The sequence below is a fragment of the Anomaloglossus baeobatrachus genome, chromosome 9, assembly GCF_048569485.1.
Source record: "Anomaloglossus baeobatrachus isolate aAnoBae1 chromosome 9, aAnoBae1.hap1, whole genome shotgun sequence".
Taxonomy (NCBI): domain Eukaryota; kingdom Metazoa; phylum Chordata; class Amphibia; order Anura; family Aromobatidae; genus Anomaloglossus; species Anomaloglossus baeobatrachus.
Window position 1 is genome coordinate 184,823,629 of NC_134361.1, and position 17,594 is coordinate 184,841,222.

The window sequence follows — 17,594 nt, forward strand, 5'->3', positions numbered from 1 at the left end:
GTTTTTTAGACACCAAAAGTGGAGGCTTTCAAATCTGAAATGTGGTTTCCTTTATAAACAAAAACTAAGGCTCTCTACCAGAGCAGGCGACCAACCTATTATTCAGACTTTACCGTGGGTCAGAAACATTATACCACTATGTTCATTTAGACACGAAGAACATTGCTACAGTCAGTGCTATTCTGACAGAATGGGTCACAGAGGCTACTGACCAAGCCTATGGCATTGATCTGAACATGACCTATGACTGGCCATACAGTTCACAGAGGTGTTCCTCCCGATTTCGCCATACCCATGGGTATTCTGCTAGACCAGGGTGCATATTTTCTTAATGGTGAGAGGGGAGTAAGATTCTGTCAGTCACTTTTGGAATCATTTCATCTCAAGTTAGACCTTAACATCACACATGTTGAAATTCAACCTGCCTAACCCTTTTTCACTCACTTAAAAAAATGTAGTGAAATAACTTTAAACAAAAATCCCTTAGCTCCTCCTGATTCTGACACTTTTTTCCATTTTACTCTGCGTCAGTCCATTGCAGAGATATTCACATTTGTTCTAGGACACATTATGTGAAATCTCTCCTTGCAGTCCAACTTGGCGTTTCTTCAACCTGCCTAAGACTTTTTTCACTCCCTTAAAAAATGTAGTGAAATAACGTTAAAAAAATCCCTGAGCTGCTCCTGATTCTGTCGCTCTTTTCCATTTTACTCTGCGTCGCTCCATTGCAGAGATATTCACATTTGTTCTAGGACACATTATGTGAAATCTCTCCTTGCAGACCAACTTGCCATTTTTTCAGTCTTTTCTTGAGACATGCGCTTTTATGATACTGCCAATTACAGTTCAGCCCGAGACTGTTAGACCAGCTACTGACCTCTGGCAAGGGAGGGTTGAAAGCACTTAACCCCAAGAAGACTGTGAATGACCAGTTGGGTACAAGCAGAGATTTCACATGCTGTGCTCTGAAAGAAACAAATGTGAATATCTCTGCAATGGAGCGGCGCAGGTAAAAAAGGAAAAGAGCAGCAGAATCAGGGGAACTCGGATTTACATGGTATTTTAACAAAAAAAATTTGGAGCAAGTGACAAATCTTTTTTAAATGGTCGGTTTATCCTGCTCAAATTGGCGACAAGACCAGAAAATGGTTAATTGTAAAGAAACCCGGTCTGCATCGAGTATGCACAGTACAGACTTTAAGGTGACATAAATGTGCTAATGTGACCCCTTTGCAGTCCCTTGTAGCAAAAGTGAATGTCAAACTTTTGACTTAATATTCTATGGTTTTGTTTTCCCAGGAGTCTCCGCAGGACAGCGCCATCACACGTGACATCAACAGAACGTTCCCAGCTCATGACTACTTCAAAGATACCGGCGGAGATGGACAGGACTCACTTTACAAAATATGCAAGGTAATCTGCTACAAAGACACAACGGATAACACATTTACATTTTGAGCCCCAATGGGGACAGTGATGGTGTCTGTAAAATGCTATGGAATTAATAGTGCTATATATTGAGTAAAGTAAATGCTATGAAGTTATTATATAAGTCCCCAATGCCAGCGTTTCATGAAGCATCATTCTCTTGGAAAACGCTGTGGTTTCGCCCACCTGAAAAAGACTTCTGGGGCTTGCAATGGTAGCTTCCATCCAATGTGGGGGGGGAATTTGAAGAAGAACCCCCCACCACCACCACCGTAGATATTTATGACATATCTTCAAACTTTTGAGCGGAACACTTTTTTTTTTTTTTTAAATTTGATTTTTACATCTAACAGTATAACCTATAGGTCAATACATTCAGCATCATTGAAGGACATTGGTGATCTCTTTAATAAAGGGGTTGTCTGGGACCAAGATATTGTTGATCTACCCTTAGGATAGGTCATCAGTATCAGACCAATGGGGGTCTGACACCCCACTACGCCGCCCCCGGATCATCTGTTTTCCGATCAGAGGTGGCCTTGGTCCAGACTGGTGGCCTTGTCCAGACTGGTGGCCTTGCCTTGTCCAGACTGGTGGCCTTGCCTTGTCCAGACTGGTGGCCTTGCCTTGTCCAGACTGGTGGCCTTGCCTTGTCCAGACTGGTGGCCTTGCCTTGTCCAGACTGGTGGCCTTGCCTTGTCCAGACTGGTGGCCTTGCCTTGTCCAGACTGGTGGCCTTGCCTTGTCCAGACTGGTGGCCTTCTGAAGAGGTTCCGCTGGACTTTGGATACAAGGTTGTATACAGCTCTTTAGTGGATGAGTCAATGAGTCATTTAGTGATGGTTTCTACATGTTTTAACTTTTATACTAATGGAGCCGTCCGACCCCTTTCGCACCATTCGGAAGCTCCAAGAGCGCCCCCCCATTGAGGCTAATTCTTAGAGGATCTGCAATCTTTCCACTTGGAATATCGGTAATTCATCTGTGTGTGTTCTGTCACTTGTATGCAGTGTAAATCAGAGGTTAAATTTGGCAGATTGTGGGATGTCTGCAATAAACTTGTGATTTAATAATCTCTGAAGAAGAAAGAAAGATCCACTTTTGGCTTTGCTTGAAGTTTACGACTTGTTTTCGGAAGTTCTGACCATCTGTCTGCCGTCTTCCTCTCCTAGGCCTACTCTGTGTACGACGAAGAGATCGGCTATTGCCAAGGACAGTCCTTCCTCGCCGCGGTGCTCCTGCTACATGTAGGTGTCTCGGTAAATCTTCTGGTTAACCCTGTAGGACACCGTGTATGAAGATGCTGATGACAGAGACCTGACCTGTCACGGCCTTTTGTGATCATGTCATCTGGGATGTCTCATAGAGATGTGTCTGAGGAATAGCAGAAGTGTTTACGTACAAGAGATCCGGCAGGAAGATTACATTTTTATTTTATTTTTTTTTATTTCTGCTTCTACAGATGCCTGAAGAACAAGCTTTTAGCGTCCTGGTCAAAATCATGTTCGATTATGGACTCAGGGAACTTTTCAAACAGAACTTTGAAGATCTGCACTGCAAGTTTTATCAGCTGGAGAGGTTGATGCAGGTTAGTCGATGTAGAAGTGCTTCATTTAAAGGGACTGTCTGGCAAGGAGTTGGGGAAAACATTGCTAGGCTCTTGCCAGTCCAGCACCCGCTCTCCTGTGGCAACCAATGGACTCTGCTTATCCTATGCATCACTCGTATGCTGTAAATCACTTTTGTGACCGCTGCAGCCAATCATAAATGGATCACAACTGATGCCAGTAATTGGCTGGGAAGGTCATGGGAATGACTTATGGCACATAGTCACTGTAGATAGTAAGCAGAGATCAGTGCTAAAGCGAGGAGTATAGAATGTGTTATTTTTTTTTGAGGGGGGGAATTATGACTCCCATAATTCCTCATCTTTAATAGGGAGTGTGTTTTTAGCCATATAGGCTCTCATGAGTAATTTTTAATTTCAATCAAAAATGGAAACTCTGTATTGGCAGCACCATACACTATAATAGAACTATACATCCAAAAAGAGCATTGACCGAGAAAAATTAGGGAATAATAGACTTCTGAATGAGGCCTTGCGATTAGGCATGAGCAGTGACTTTGGTTGCACGATAAAAGAGCTCATGAGCCATGTGACCCCCCCCCCCCCCCCCCAAAAAAAAAAAAAAAGTTTATGTGGCCTACACAATGTTGCATGCTTACCTCTGTTTTATTGTAGGATATTCTGTCACTTAATAATCATTGGGGTCCAACCTCTGGAATCCCCACTGATTTTTTTTTTCCCCCTCTGTCCAGTTTTTTTTTTTTTTCCCCTCTGCCCAGTATTCACCCCCCCCCCGCCCAGTTTTTCTTTCTCCCTCTGCCCAGTTTTCCTTTCTTCCCTCTGCCCAGTTTTCCTTTCTCCCCACTACTCCGTTTTCCTTTCTGCCTCTGCCCAATTTTCCTTTCTCCCTCTGCCCAGTATTCCTTTCTCCCTCTGCCCAGTTTTCCTTTCTCCCTCTGCCCAGTTTTCCTTTCTTCCCTCTGCCCAGTTTTCCTTTCTTCCCTCTGCCCAGTTTTCCTTTCTCCCTCTGCCCAGTTTTCCTTTCTTCCCTCTGCCCAGTTTTCCGTTTTCCCTCTGCCCAGTTTTCCGTTTTCCCTCTGCCCAGTTTTCCGTTTTCCCTCTGCCCAGTTTTCCTTTCTCCCTCTGCCCAGTTTTTCTTTATCCCCTCTGGCCAGTTTCTCTTCATCCCCTCTGGCCAGTTTTTCATTATCCCCTCTGCCCAGTTTTTTTTCACCCTCTGCCCAGTTTTTCTTTCTCCCCACTACCCAGTTTTCCTTTCTCCCTCTGCCCAGTTTTCCGTTCTCCCTCTGCCCAGTCTTCCGTTCTTCCCTTTGCCCAATTTTCCTTTCTTCCCTCTGCCCAGTTTTCCTTTCTCCCTCTGCCCAGTATTCCTTTCTCCCTCTGCCCAGTTTTCCTTTCTCCCTCTGCCCAGTTTTCCTTTCTCCCCTCTGCCCAGTTTTCCTTTCTCCCTCTGCCCAGTTTTCCTTTCTCCCCTCTGCCCAGTTTTCCGTTCTCCCTCTGCCCAGTTTTCCTTTCTTCCCTCTGCCCAGTTTTCCTTTCTTCCCTCTGCCCAGTTTTTCTTTCTCCCTCTGCCCAGTTTTCCTTTCTTCCCTCTGCCCAGTTTTCCTTTCTTCCCTCTGCCCAGTTTTCCTTTCTTCCCTCTGCCCAGTTTTCCTTTCTTCCCTCTGCCCAGTTTTCCTTTCTTCCCTCTGCCCAGTTTTTCTTTCTTCCCTCTGCCCAGTTTTCCTTTCTCCCTCTGCCCAGTTTTCCTTTCTCCCTCTGCCCAGTATTCCTTTCTCCCTCTGCCCAGTTTTCCTTTCTCCCTCTGCCCAGTTTTCCTTTCTTCCCTCTGCCCAGTTTTCCTTTCTTCCCTCTGCCCAGTTTTCCTTTCTCCCTCTGCCCAGTTTTCCTTTCTTCCCTCTGCCCAGTTTTCCGTTTTCCCTCTGCCCAGTTTTCCTTTCTTCCCTCTGCCCAGTTTTCCTTTCTTCCCTCTGCCCAGTTTTCCTTTCTCCCTCTGCCCAGTTTTCCTTTCTCCCTCTGCCCAGTTTTTCTTTATCCCCTCTGGCCAGTTTCTCTTCATCCCCTCTGGCCAGTTTTTCTTTATCCCCTCTGCCCAGTTTTTTTTCACCCTCTGCCCAGTTTTCCTTTCTCCCTCTGCCCAGTATTCCTTTCTCCCCACTACCCAGTTTTCCTTTCTCCCTCTGCCCAGTTTTCCGTTCTCCCTCTGCCCAGTCTTCCGTTCTTCCCTTTGCCCAATTTTCCTTTCTTCCCTCTGCCCAGTTTTCCTTTCTCCCTCTGCCCAGTATTCCTTTCTCCCTCTGCCCAGTATTCCTTTCTCCCTCTGCCCAGTATTCCTTTCTCCCTCTGCCCAGTTTTCCTTTCTCCCTCTGCCCAGTTTTCCTTTCTCCCTCTGCCCAGTTTTCCTTTCTCCCTCTGCCCAGTTTTCCTTTCTCCCTCTGCCCAGTTTTCCTTTCTCCCTCTGCCCAGTTTTCCTTTCTCCCTCTGCCCAGTTTTCCTTTCTCCCTCTGCCCAGTTTTCCTTTCTCCCTCTGCCCAGTTTTCCTTTCTCCCTCTGCCCAGTTTTCCTTTCTCCCTCTGCCCAGTTTTCCTTTCTCCCTCTGCCCAGTTTTCCTTTCTCCCTCTGCCCAGTTTTCCTTTCTTCCCTCTGCCCAGTTTTCCGTTTTCCCTCTGCCCAGTTTTCCGTTTTCCCTCTGCCCAGTTTTCCGTTCTCCCTCTGCCCAGTTTTCCGTTCTCCCTCTGCCCAGTTTTTCTTTCTTCCCTCTGCCCAGTTTTCCTTTCTTCCCTCTGCCCAGTTTTCCTTTCTCCCTCTGCCCAGTTTTCCTTTCTTCCCTCTGCCCAGTTTTCCTTTCTCCCTCTGCCCAGTTTTCCTTTCTCCCCTCTGCCCAGTTTTCCTTTCTTCCCTCTGCCCAGTTTTTCTTTCTCCCCTCTGCCCAGTTTTCCTTTCTTCCCTCTGCCCAGTTTTCCTTTCTTCCCTCTGCCCAGTTTTTCTTTCTCCCCTCTGCCCAGTTTTCCTTTCTCCCCTCTGCCCAGTTTTCCTTTCTCCCCACTACTCAGTTTTCCGTTTTCCCTCTGCCCAGTTTTCCGTTCTCCCTCTGCCCAGTTTTCCGTTTTCCCTCTGCCCAGTTTTCCGTTTTCCCTCTGCCCAGTTTTCCGTTCTCCCTCTGCCCAGTTTTCCGTTCTCCCTCTGCCCAGTTTTTCTTTCTTCCCTCTGCCCAGTTTTCCTTTCTTCCCTCTGCCCAGTTTTCCTTTCTCCCTCTGCCCAGTTTTCCTTTCTTCCCTCTGCCCAGTTTTCCTTTCTCCCTCTGCCCAGTTTTTCTTTCTCCCCTCTGCCCAGTTTTCCTTTCTTCCCTCTGCCCAGTTTTTCTTTCTCCCCTCTGCCCAGTTTTCCTTTCTTCCCTCTGCCCAGTTTTCCTTTCTTCCCTCTGCCCAGTTTTTCTTTCTCCCCTCTGCCCAGTTTTCCTTTCTCCCCTCTGCCCAGTTTTCCTTTCTCCCCACTACTCAGTTTTCCGTTTTCCCTCTGCCCAGTTTTCCGTTCTCCCTCTGCCCAGTTTTCCGTTCTCCCTCTGCCCAGTTTTCCGTTCTCCCCTCTGCCCAGTTTTCCTTTCTCCCTCTGCCCAGTTTTCCTTTCTTCCCTCTGCCCAGTTTTCCTTTCTCCCTCTGTCCAGTTTTCCTTTCTTCCCTCTGCCCAGTTTTTCTTTCTTCCCTCTGCCCAGTTTTTTTTTCACCCTCTACCCAGTTTTCCTTTTTTTCCCTCTGCCCAGTTTTCCTTTCTTCCCTCTGCCCAGTTTTCCTTTCTTCCCTCTGCCCAGTTTTCCTTTCTTCCCTCTGCCCAGTTTTCCTTTCTCCCTCTGCCCAGTTTTTCTTTCTCCCCTCTGCCCAGGTTTCCTTTCTTCCCTCTGCCCAGTTTTCCTTTCTTCCCTCTGCCCAGTTTTCCTTTCTTCCCTCTGGCCAGTTTTTCTTTCTGCCCTCTGCCCAGTTTTCCTTTCTTCCCTCTGCCCAGTTTTCCTTTCTTCCCTCTGCCCAGTTTTCCTTTCTCCCCTCTGCCCAGTTTTTCTTTCTCCCCTCTGCCCAGTTTTCCTTTCTCCCCTCTGCCCAGTTTTCCTTTCTCCCCTCTGCCCAGTGTTTTTCTCCCCTCTGCCCAGTTTTTTATTTCTCCCCTCTGCCCAGTTTTTCTTTCTCCCTCTGCCCAGTTTTCCTTTCTTCCCTTTGCCCAGTTTTCCTTTCTCCCCTCTGCCCAGTTTTCCTTTCTCCCTCTGCCCAGTTTTCCTTTCTCCCTCTGCCCAGTTTTCCTTTCTCCCCACTACTCAGTTTTCCTTTCTGCCTCTGCCCAGTTTTCCGTTCTCCCTCTGCCCAGTATTCCTTTCTCCCTCTGCCCAGTTTTCCTTTCTCCCTCTGCCCAGTTTTCCTTTCTTCCCTCTGCCCAGTTTTCCGTTTTCCCTCTGCCCAGTTTTCCGTTTTCCCTCTGCCCAGTTTTCCTTTCTCCCCTCTGCCCAGTTTTCCTTTCTCCCTCTGCCCAGTTTTCCTTTCTCCCTCTGCCCAGTTTTCCTTTCTCCCTCTGCCCAGTTTTTCTTTATCCCCTCTGGCCAGTTTTTTTTCACCCTCTGCCCAGTTTTTCTTTCTCCCCTCTGCCCAGTGTTTCTTTCTCCCCACTACCCAGTTTTCCTTTCTCCCTCTGCCCAGTTTTCCTTTCTCCCTCTGCCCAGTTTTCCTTTCTCCCTCTGCCCAGTTTTCCGTTCTCCATCTGCCCAGTTTTCCGTTCTCCCCTCTGCCCAATTTTTCTTTCTTCCCTCTGCCCAGTTTTTCTTTCTTCCCTCTGCCCAGTTTTTCTTTTTCCCCTCTGCCCAGTTTTTTTTCACCCTCTGCCCAGTTTTCCTTTCTTCCCCTCTGCCCAGTTTTCCTTTCTTCCCTCAGCCCAGTTTTCCTTTCTTCCCTCTGCCCAGTTTTCCTTTCTCCCTCTGCCCAGTTTTCCTTTCTTCCCTCTGCCCAGTTTTCCTTTCTTCCCTCTGCCCAGTTTTCCTTTCTTCCCTCTGCCCAGTTTTTCTTTCTCCCTCTGCCCAGTTTTTCTTTCTCCCCTCTGCCCAGTTTTTCTTTCTCCCCTCTGCCCAGTTTTCCTTTCTCCCCTCTGCCCAGTTTTTCTTTCTTCCCTCTGCCCAGTTTTTCTTTCTCCCTCTGCCCAGTTTTTCTTTCTCCCTCTGCCCAGTTTTCCTTTCTTCCCTCTGCCCAGTTTTCCTTTCTTCCCTCTGCCCAGTTTATCTTTCTCCCTCTGCCCAGTTTTCCTTTTTTTCCTCTGCCCAGTTTTCCTTTCTCCCTCTGCCTAGTTTTTCGTTCTCCCTCTGCCCAGTTTTTCGTTCTCCCTCTGCCCAGTTTTTCGTTCTCCCTCTGCCCAGTTTTTCGTTCTTTCTCTGCCCAGTTTTTCGTTCTTTCTCTGCCCAGTTTTTCGTTCTCCCTCTGCCCAGTTTTTCGTTCTCCCTCTGCCCAGTTTTTTTGTTCTCCCTCTGCCCAGTTTTTTGTTCTCCCTCTGCCCAGATTTCCTTTCTTCCCTATGCCCAGTTTTCCTTTCTCCCCTCTGCCCAGTTTTTCTTTCGCCCTCTGCCCATTTTTTTTGTCCCCTCTGCCTAGTTTTTTTTCTCCCCTCTGCCCAGTTTTCCTTTCTTCCCTCTGCCCAGTTTTCCTTTCTTCCCTCTGCCCAGTTTTCCTTTCTTCCCTCTGCCCAGTTTTCCTTTCTCCCTCTGCCCAGTTTTCCTTTCTCCCCTCTGCCCAGTTTTCCTTTCTCCCCTCTGCCCAGTTTTCTTTTCTTCACTTTGCCCAGTTTTCCTTTCTTCCTCTGCCCAGTTTTTCTTTCTTCCCTCTGCCCAGTTTTCCTTTCTTCCCTCTGCCCAGTTTTTCTTTGTCCCCTCTGCCCAGTTTTCCTTTATTCCCTCTGCCCAGTTTTCCTTTCTTCCCTCTGCCCAGTTTTCCTTTCTCCCTCTGCCCAGTTTTTCGTTCTTTCTCTGCCCAGTTTTTCGTTCTCCCTCTGCCCAGTTTTTTGTTCTCCCTCTGCCCAGTTTTTTGTTCTCCCTCTGCCCAGATTTCCTTTCTCCCTCTGCCCAGATTTCCTTTCTCCCTCTGCCCAGATTTTCTTTCTTCCCTCTGCCCAGATTTTCTTTCTTCCCTCTGCCCAGTTTTTCTTTCTTCCCTCTGCCCAGTTTTTCTTTCTTCCCTCTGCCCAGTTTTCCGTTTTCCCTCTGCCCAGTTTTCCGTTTTCCCTCTGCCCAGTTTTCCGTTTTCCCTCTGCCCAGTTTTCCGTTTTCCCTCTGCCCAGTTTTCCGTTTTCCCTCTGCCCAGTTTTCCGTTTTCCCTCTGCCCAGTTTTCCGTTTTCCCTCTGCCCAGTTTTCCGTTTTCCCTCTGCCCAGTTTTCCGTTTTCCCTCTGCCCAGTTTTTCTTTCTTCCCTCTGCCCAGTTTTTCTTTCTCCCCTCTGCCCAGTTTTCCGTTTTTCCTCTGCCCAGTTTTCCGTTTTTCCTCTGCCCAGTTTTCCGTTTTCCCTCTGCCCAGTTTTCCGTTCTCCCTCTGCCCAGTTTTTCTTTCTTCCCTCTGCCCAGTTTTTCTTTCTTCCCTCTGCCCAGTTTTTCTTTCTTCCCTCTGCCCAGTTTTCCGTTTTCCCTCTGCCCAGTTTTCCGTTTTCCCTCTGCCCAGTTTTCCGTTTTCCCTCTGCCCAGTTTTCCGTTTTTCCTCTGCCCAGTTTTCCGTTTTCCCTCTGCCCAGTTTTCCGTTTTCCCTCTGCCCAGTTTTCCGTTTTCCCTCTGCCCAGTTTTCCGTTTTCCCTCTGCCCAGTTTTCAGTTCTCCCTGTGCCCAGTTTTTCTTTCTTCCCTCTGCCCAGTTTTTTTTTCCGTCTGCAACAGTTTTTCCTTACGCACAGCTCCTTTTCAATTACATAGCTTCGGCTGCAGCTCTTTGCCTGGCTGGGTGACTGGAAGCGTTGCTGTGTATGGGTACATAGTGGTGAAGCCCCTTCATTCCCCGGTCGGTGGAGGTCCCCAGTAATGAATGACATACCCTAGTGTCATATCCCCTTTTATAGAAGCAGCTCCTCATCTGTGGGCAGAATGAGTTTTTCCCTATTATTTAGGTCTCAGAAATGTAGAAATAAGACCAACTAGAATTTCCCGTCCAGATGCGAGTTGACAGCCGGTGTACTATACCCGTACTGTACTATAGCAATTCTGTCTATCTAATGCAGTGCACGGTGTATTCATGCAGCACCTTCAATCTCCTGTTATCTACCCCCAGGAATATATTGCCGACCTCTACACCCACTTCCTGGAGATCAGCCTTGAAGCTCACATGTACGCCTCCCAATGGTTTCTGACCCTCTTTACGGCCAAGTTCCCCCTCTACATGGTCTTCCACATCATCGACTTGCTCCTGTGCGAGGTTGGTACAACACACAGCCATGCTTAATACGTCATTGTGGGGGGGAAAAAAACATTGCAAAAAATGCAGTATACCCTATTTCTCTAATTCTGAACTGTTAAGCACAGAAGTGAGGGGCATCTCTAAACAGATCCACCAGATGGATATATAGCTATTTGAAGAATACAGGGAAGTTTACAAATTCCAGGGGTTTTTTTGTTAATGTTTGACTCTGGACCTGCTGTATAGTGCCTTCACCGAAGTCTGAACCATCCGAACACTATAGTCCGGATCCGTGGGCCTGCGCTGCCCTCTGGTGGTCACATGTTTAATAGCCTTTCTCAGCCACATTACAATAAACATCCGAAATGCTCTCAGTTGTGATATTTCTGACGCTTGGTCTCCCAGATTTTATAATAAGACCAGAAACAACTTGGACGCGTTTTTAAAGTTTTTTTTTTTTTTCACTGCCTTTTGAGTATGGCAAATCCAAAGCTTTTTCTCTTCAAGAAAAAGCAGACCAGTTTTAATCAGTGTACTAGATCGACTTTAAAGGGTGCTTTACACGCTGCGACATCGCTAGCGATCTCGTTAGCGATGTAACGCGCCAGATCGCATATACGATTTACCGAGATCGCACATGTGACTACCGCTACAAAATATGACCTATGTACAATCTCGGCAAATCTTATCTGCGACCTGACGTGTCACATCGCTAATGAGGTCACTAGTGATGTCGCAGTGTGTAAAGCACCCTTTAGTTTTTCTGGTCAGTGGTCCAGTTTTTACCCCACAGGCTGCTCATAGTAGCACGGCCTGGCATTGTGTTGGGAAACTGTTTATATATACATATATATATATATATATATATATATATATATATATATATATATATATATATATATATATATATATATATATATATATATATATATATATATTATATAATATATATATAAAATAATAATTGACACATGGTCAGTCTTTATATACTGTTTATATACAGTTCCTCGGTCTAAATGTGCTACTACGGCCTGCAGCGTCTCCAAACTTGTCCCCCATCAAACATATCTGGGCATTTATAAAGGAGCTTCCAGCAGTGGATTTTGATGATTTGCCCAAGTGCATTCAGCCTTCCTCAGACTAGCATTAATAGCCTTGTTGATAGCAGCTAAGGCTGTAAGTGCCATGATTTCTGCACATGACCGTCATGCTCGATCCTGTATAAATCGAGATGTAAAAATGTTGTTTCTATTTTTTCCGAATTTCCATATCAGTAAATCATCTATCCATCCTGCGATTTCCATAATTCCACAACATTTCCTTCTTGGTGTTGCAATTTCACTGTTTTACCCTTAAAACAGATGGATAGAGCACAAACTGGAAATAAGGACTTCTGAATGGCGCCTAAGTGATATATCATATTTATTGTTTTATAAGACGCACTTGATTATAAGACTCACACCAAATTTAGAGGAGGAAAATAGGAAATAAAATTTGAATGTTAAAATGAGGGTCCATCTTATAGTCGGAGGAGAGGTTGTTGTGGCTCAGGAGAATCTGTGATACTGCAGGCTCGGAGGAGAGGGTGTTGCGGCTCAGGAGGGTCTGTGATAGTGTGGGCTCGGAGGAGAGGGTGTTGCGGCTCAGGAGGGTCTGTTATACTGTAGGGTCGGAGGAGAGGGTGTTGCGGCTCTGGAAGGTCTGTGATACTGCAGGCTCGGAGGAGAGGGTGTTGCGGCTCTGGAAGGTCTGTGATACTGCAGGCTCGGAGGAGAGGGTGTTGCGGCTCAGGAGGGTCTGTGATACTGTAGGCTCGGAGGAGAGGGTGTTGTGGCTCAGGAGAATCTGTGATAGTGTGGGCTCTGAGGAGAGGTTGTTGCGGCTCAGGAAGGTCTGTGATACTGTAGGCTCGGAGGAGAGGGTGTTGCGGCACAGGAGGGTCTGTGATAGTGTGGACTTGGAGGAGAGGTTGTTGCAGCTCAGGAAGGTCTGTGATACTGTAAGCTCGGAGGAGGAGGTAAGCTCGGAGGAGAGGTTGTTGCAGCTCAGGAAGGTCTGTGATACTGTAAGCTCGGAGGAGAGGGTGTTGCGGCTCAGGAGGGTCTGTTATACTGCGGGCTCGGAGGAGAGAGTGTTGCGGCTCAGAAAGGTCTGTGATACTGTGGGCTCGGAGGAGAGGGTGTTGCGGCTCAGGAAGGTCTATGATACTGTAGGCTCGGAGGTATTGCGGCTGTGACGGGCAGCATTGATCTGCCGGCGGACTCAGTTGAACTATCGGCAGTTGATGCAATGGACATCAAGAAAATGGCTGCTGAGGCGGCACTTGCGCAGATTGGCCTCGGCGGCCAATTTCTTGAAGTCCATCGAGTCAAGCGCCGGCAGTTCAATGGAGCCTGGAACCCGCCAGATGATCAATGGTATCCACCCGCAGCTGTGAAACCCCCAGGTCTACACTGCAGTGACACCCCCTCCTCTGAGCCCTCAGTATCGCCAACCCTGCCTCCTGTGACCCCGCTCCACCACCGTCACCCCAGTAAGGCATATCCGGATTATAAGACGCGTCCCCCTTTTTCTCCCTCAGTTTTGCAGGGGAAAAAGTGTGTCTTATAATCCGGAAAATACGGTATTTGTTTTTGACGGTACTTGGTTTAGAAATACCTTACCACCAACACATTTATATACTTCATCATACTATTTTTTTATTACTTTTTTTTTAATACAATCACTTTTTTTTGTGGGAAAGCTCAAGCTTTTGACATCACAATTATAAATTGTGTTTTACAGTTTGAGACAATATTTTAATTGAGCTATAACTTTTTTTATTTCTCCATCAATATAGCCATATGAATGTTAGTTTTTTTTTTTACATTATCTTTTGTTGATATTGTTTTTTACACTAATCATCAAGATATTTGGTAGTGACTGATAGAAGGGATCCTATTCGTGCCATAAGTATCTAAAATAGAAAAAGTTTTTAAGTGCTCTTAATTCACACTTTTTGTTTGCTCCACAGGGAATAAGTGTCATTTTTAATGTTGCACTGGGATTATTAAAGGTACGTGTTTCTTCTGCTTTTACAAGTAAATGTCTGATTTCTTCTAGGCTATTATACATCTATAGTAAATCATAACCTGACTGGCAGGGACATAACTACCTTCCTATGGGCCCCGGTGCAGAATCTGGACCTGGGCCGCCCTCAGCATGTGGTCAGATGGACAATGATACTGTAATAATGTCCTTTATCATGGCCCCCATACTGCATTTATGGCCCCCATCCTGTCCCCTTTATTTTATAATGTCCCCCTTTCTGGCCCTTTCCTGTAATAATGTCCTTTTCTTTATCGTTCCTATGGGAGACCCAGACATTGGGTGTATAGCTTCTGCCTCCGGAGGACACACAAAGTACTACACTAAAAAGTGTAGCTCCTCCCTCTGAGCATATACACCCCCTGGATAACGAGATCTAGCCAGTTCATTGCTTTGTGTTCAGGAGGCACACATCCACACATGCATTCTCATCTGATTTTTCATTTTTGGAAAGTTTTTGAAGAAAAGCGGGTCCAAGCCTGGACTCCCGGCATGTCCCTTCTCACCCCACTGTGTCGGCGGTGCTGTTAAGGTTGATTTACAAGGGTGGAGCCTTACATGCCGCGCTCCTTCACCATCCCTCGGGCTCTGGCTCTGAAGTGGGAGCCAGCACGGTTCTCCATGCTTGGCAGGAGACCGGTCTCCATCCACAGCCCTTCAGGATCCTGCTGGACGGAGCACTCATCCCCAGGGACTTGGAACCCTGCGTCTCAGCAAGCTAAGTACCTGAGACGTTTATATTGGGGGGTCCCGGTACTTTATTATGGTGGGAGAGTGTGCTGTGTAACTTTTGTGACATTTCCGGCCGGTTCTCTGGCTGTCGCCTGAGAACCGCGCCGATGGTGCCTGCGCGCCGGCCGCATCGCTTAAATTTAGGCCCCGGCTTCGCCGGAGGCCTACTTTCGATTTCACTGCCCTCGTATGTCAATCATGCAGAGGGACAGTGCGGCTCTGCCCAGCGGCCGTTCGGCACAGGGAAGGGACACTCCTCTCTGAGTACATGTCCCCTCTCCTTGGCCCTCCAGATCCCGCTCTCAGAGCAGGTCCCGCCCCCTCTCCTCGCTCCGGCGCCATTTTCTCAGCGTTTTTTCTCTGGATCAGCGCTGGCTGCAGCATCCCTGCTAAGCTGCTTGGGGGTCCGGGCTGTTGGATCTGGAGGGCACACAAACGGGCTGGTAAGCCACAACCTCCGGTTGTGGACCTTATTATATATTCTCTGGGGGTCATTCTGGCTCAGAGCCCCCACTTCAGCAGCATGTCTCACACGAGGAGCAAGGCTGCAAGGCTGTACTCAATATGCACTGCATGTAAGCTCATACTGCCTGAACCGAGCACATATCCACATTGTGATGCCTGCTCTAACCTGACAATGCCTCAGCCTGGAATCGCACTCACAGTGGTCTCTCCAGCTGCTCCGGCTCCGGTGGCTGAACCCCCGGCTTGGGTAGAATCCTTCTCTAGGTCAATCTCCCAGTCTTTTGCCGACTCCATGGGACAGCTGTCCCGGACTTTGCTGAACATGCATCAGCCCCCTTCTCAGGGCGCCTCTGCTGCTAGGGCTCTCTCAGCGGAGCTCACAGAGGATTCTTCATCTGGTCCCAGACCCCGTCCTCCTAAAAGGAGACGCAGGGTTCCCTCTCCTGCCTCGTCCCGCGGCTCTGATTCACGAGCTGACTCGCAGGACGAGGAGGATGCCTTTACTGGGGGCTCGGACGCTACCTCCATGTGCCCCATTGATCTGTCCGAAAGTGACTCAGATGTTAGTGATTTGATTGCGTCCATTAATTCTGTGCTGGACCTCAATCCGCCAGTATCAGAGAAGCAACCCTCTCTGGCAGAAAAGCACCAGTTTACCTTGCCTAAGAGGACAAGGAGTGTGTTCTTTAACCACTCCAGTTTTCAGGCCACTGTGTCCAAGCCCAGAGCCTGTCCTGACAAACGCTTCCCAAAGCGTGGTTCTGATGACCGTTTTCCCTTTCCACCTGAGGTGGTCAAGGAGTGGGCTCATTCACCAAAGGTAGACCCTCCCGGTGTCTAGACTCTCAGCCCGGACAGTTGTATCAGTGGCTGATGGTACCTCTCTTAAGGATTCCACTGACCGCCAGGTTGACCTTCTGGCCAAATCTATATATGAGGCGGCTGGGGCCTCGTTCTCCCCATCTTTTGCAGCAGTGTGGGCTCTCAAGGCCATCTCTGCTTCTCTAGAGGAGATGCATTCCCTCACCAGGGAATCTATGCCCGAAATGGTTGCCTTAACTTCCCAGGCTTCAGCTTTTTCATCCTATGCCATGTCTGCCATGCTGGAGGCTTCTCACCGCACTGCGGTGGCTTCAGCTAATTCCCTCGCTATCCGCAGAATCTTGTGGCTTCGAGAGTGGAAGGCAGATGCTTCTTCAAAGAAGTACCTTGCTGGGCACCCTTTTGCTGGATCCAGGCTATTCGGTGAACAACTGGATGAAATTATTAAGGAAGCTACTGGCGGGAAGAGTACTTCCATGCCACAAACTAAAACTGGGAAACCTGCCCAGGGTAGGAACCAGTCGAGGTTTCGTTCCTTTCGTTCCTCCAACTGGTCATCCTCTAAGCCCTCGGCCTCGTCCACTAACTCAGACAAGGACCAAAAACCCAACTGGCGCACAAAGGCGCGTCCACAAAAGACCGCAGGAGCTGCTGCCACTAAGGCAGCCTCCTCTTGACTATCTGGCCGCGCCAGCAACGTCCTTAGTCGGTGGCAGGCTCTCCCACTTTGGCGACGCGTGGTTTCAACACGTCTCCGATCAGTGGGTGCGGGATATCATCTCCCGCGGCTACAGGATAGAATTCTCTTCCAGCCCGCCAAACAGATTTTTTCTGTCAACTCCCCCCTGCTCCAAGGCCACCGCCTTCTCTCAGGCCGTGGCATCCTTGCAGGCCAACGGAGTAATTGTACCAGTTCCCGCCCGGGAACGGTTCAGAGGTTTCTACTCAAATCTCTTCCTAGTCCCCAAAAAGGACGGTTCCTTCCGGCCCATCCTGGATCTCAAGCTTCTCAACAAGCATGTTCAGGTGCGGCATTTTCGCATGGAGTCTCTGCGATCAGTCATTGCCTCAATGACCCAAGGAGATTTCCTGGCATCCATCGACATCAGAGATGCCTATCTGCATGTGCCAATTGCAGTTTCACACCAGCGTTGGCTACGTTTTGCAATCGGAGAGGAACATTTCCAATTCGTGGCTCTTCCCTTCGGGTTAGCCACGGCCCCTCGAGTATTCACCAAGGTCATGGCAGCAGTGGTTGCGGTTCTGCACCTCCAGGGGTTGGCAGTGATTCCTTACCTGGACGACCTTCTAGTCAAGGCTTCATCCAGCGCAGTCTGTCAGCGGAGTGTCTCGCTCACTCTCGCCACTCTAAACCAATTCGGGTGGCTTGTCAATCTGCCCAAATCCACTCTGACTCCGACCCAGAGGCTCACGTACCTAGGGATGCAGTTCGAGACTCTGCCGGCACTTGTGAAGCTGCCCTTCGTCAAACAGCAGTCCCTCCATCTGGCGGTGCGCTCTCTGCTGAGGCCCCGCCGTCATTCCATCAGGCACCTGATGCAGGTGCTGGGTCAGATGGTGGCGTCAATGGAGGCTTTTCCTTTTGCTCAGTTCCATCTGCGTCCTCTGCAGCTGGACATTCTCCGCTGTTGGGACAAGCGGACTTCCTCCTTGCACAGGCTAGTGGCTCTGTCGCCACAGACCAGGGGCTCCCTTCAGTGGTGGCTTCGGCACCTCTCTCTGTCTCAGGGACGCTCCTTCCTGGCCCCGTCCTGGGTGATCCTCACCACGGATGCCAGTCTATCCGGCTGGGGAGCGGTATGTCTTCACCACCGAGCACAGGGCACTTGGACTCCGTCCGAGTCAGCCCTCTCGATCAATGTGCTGGAAACCAGAGCTGTGCTTCTGGCTCTCCTAGCCTTTCACCACTTTTTGGCGGGCAAGCACATCCGAGTCCAGTCAGACAACGCGACAGCGGTTGCCTACATCAATCACCAAGGCGGGACACGCAGCCGCCTGGCAATGTTGGAGGTTCAACGCATCCTTCAATTGACGGAGGACTCCAAGTCCACCATATC

General features: G+C 48.5%; 1 protein-coding gene across 1 annotated transcript in view; it reads left to right on the forward strand.

The window, feature by feature from the left end:
* RABGAP1 (RAB GTPase activating protein 1) overlaps positions 1–17,594 on the forward strand; it is a 295,120-nt gene that overhangs the window by 222,386 nt on the left and 55,140 nt on the right. The window contains 5 exon segments of the mRNA XM_075324109.1: positions 1,300–1,413; positions 2,601–2,675; positions 2,891–3,016; positions 10,285–10,428; positions 13,424–13,465. Coding sequence (XP_075180224.1) covers positions 1,300–1,413; positions 2,601–2,675; positions 2,891–3,016; positions 10,285–10,428; positions 13,424–13,465 — 501 coding nt within the window.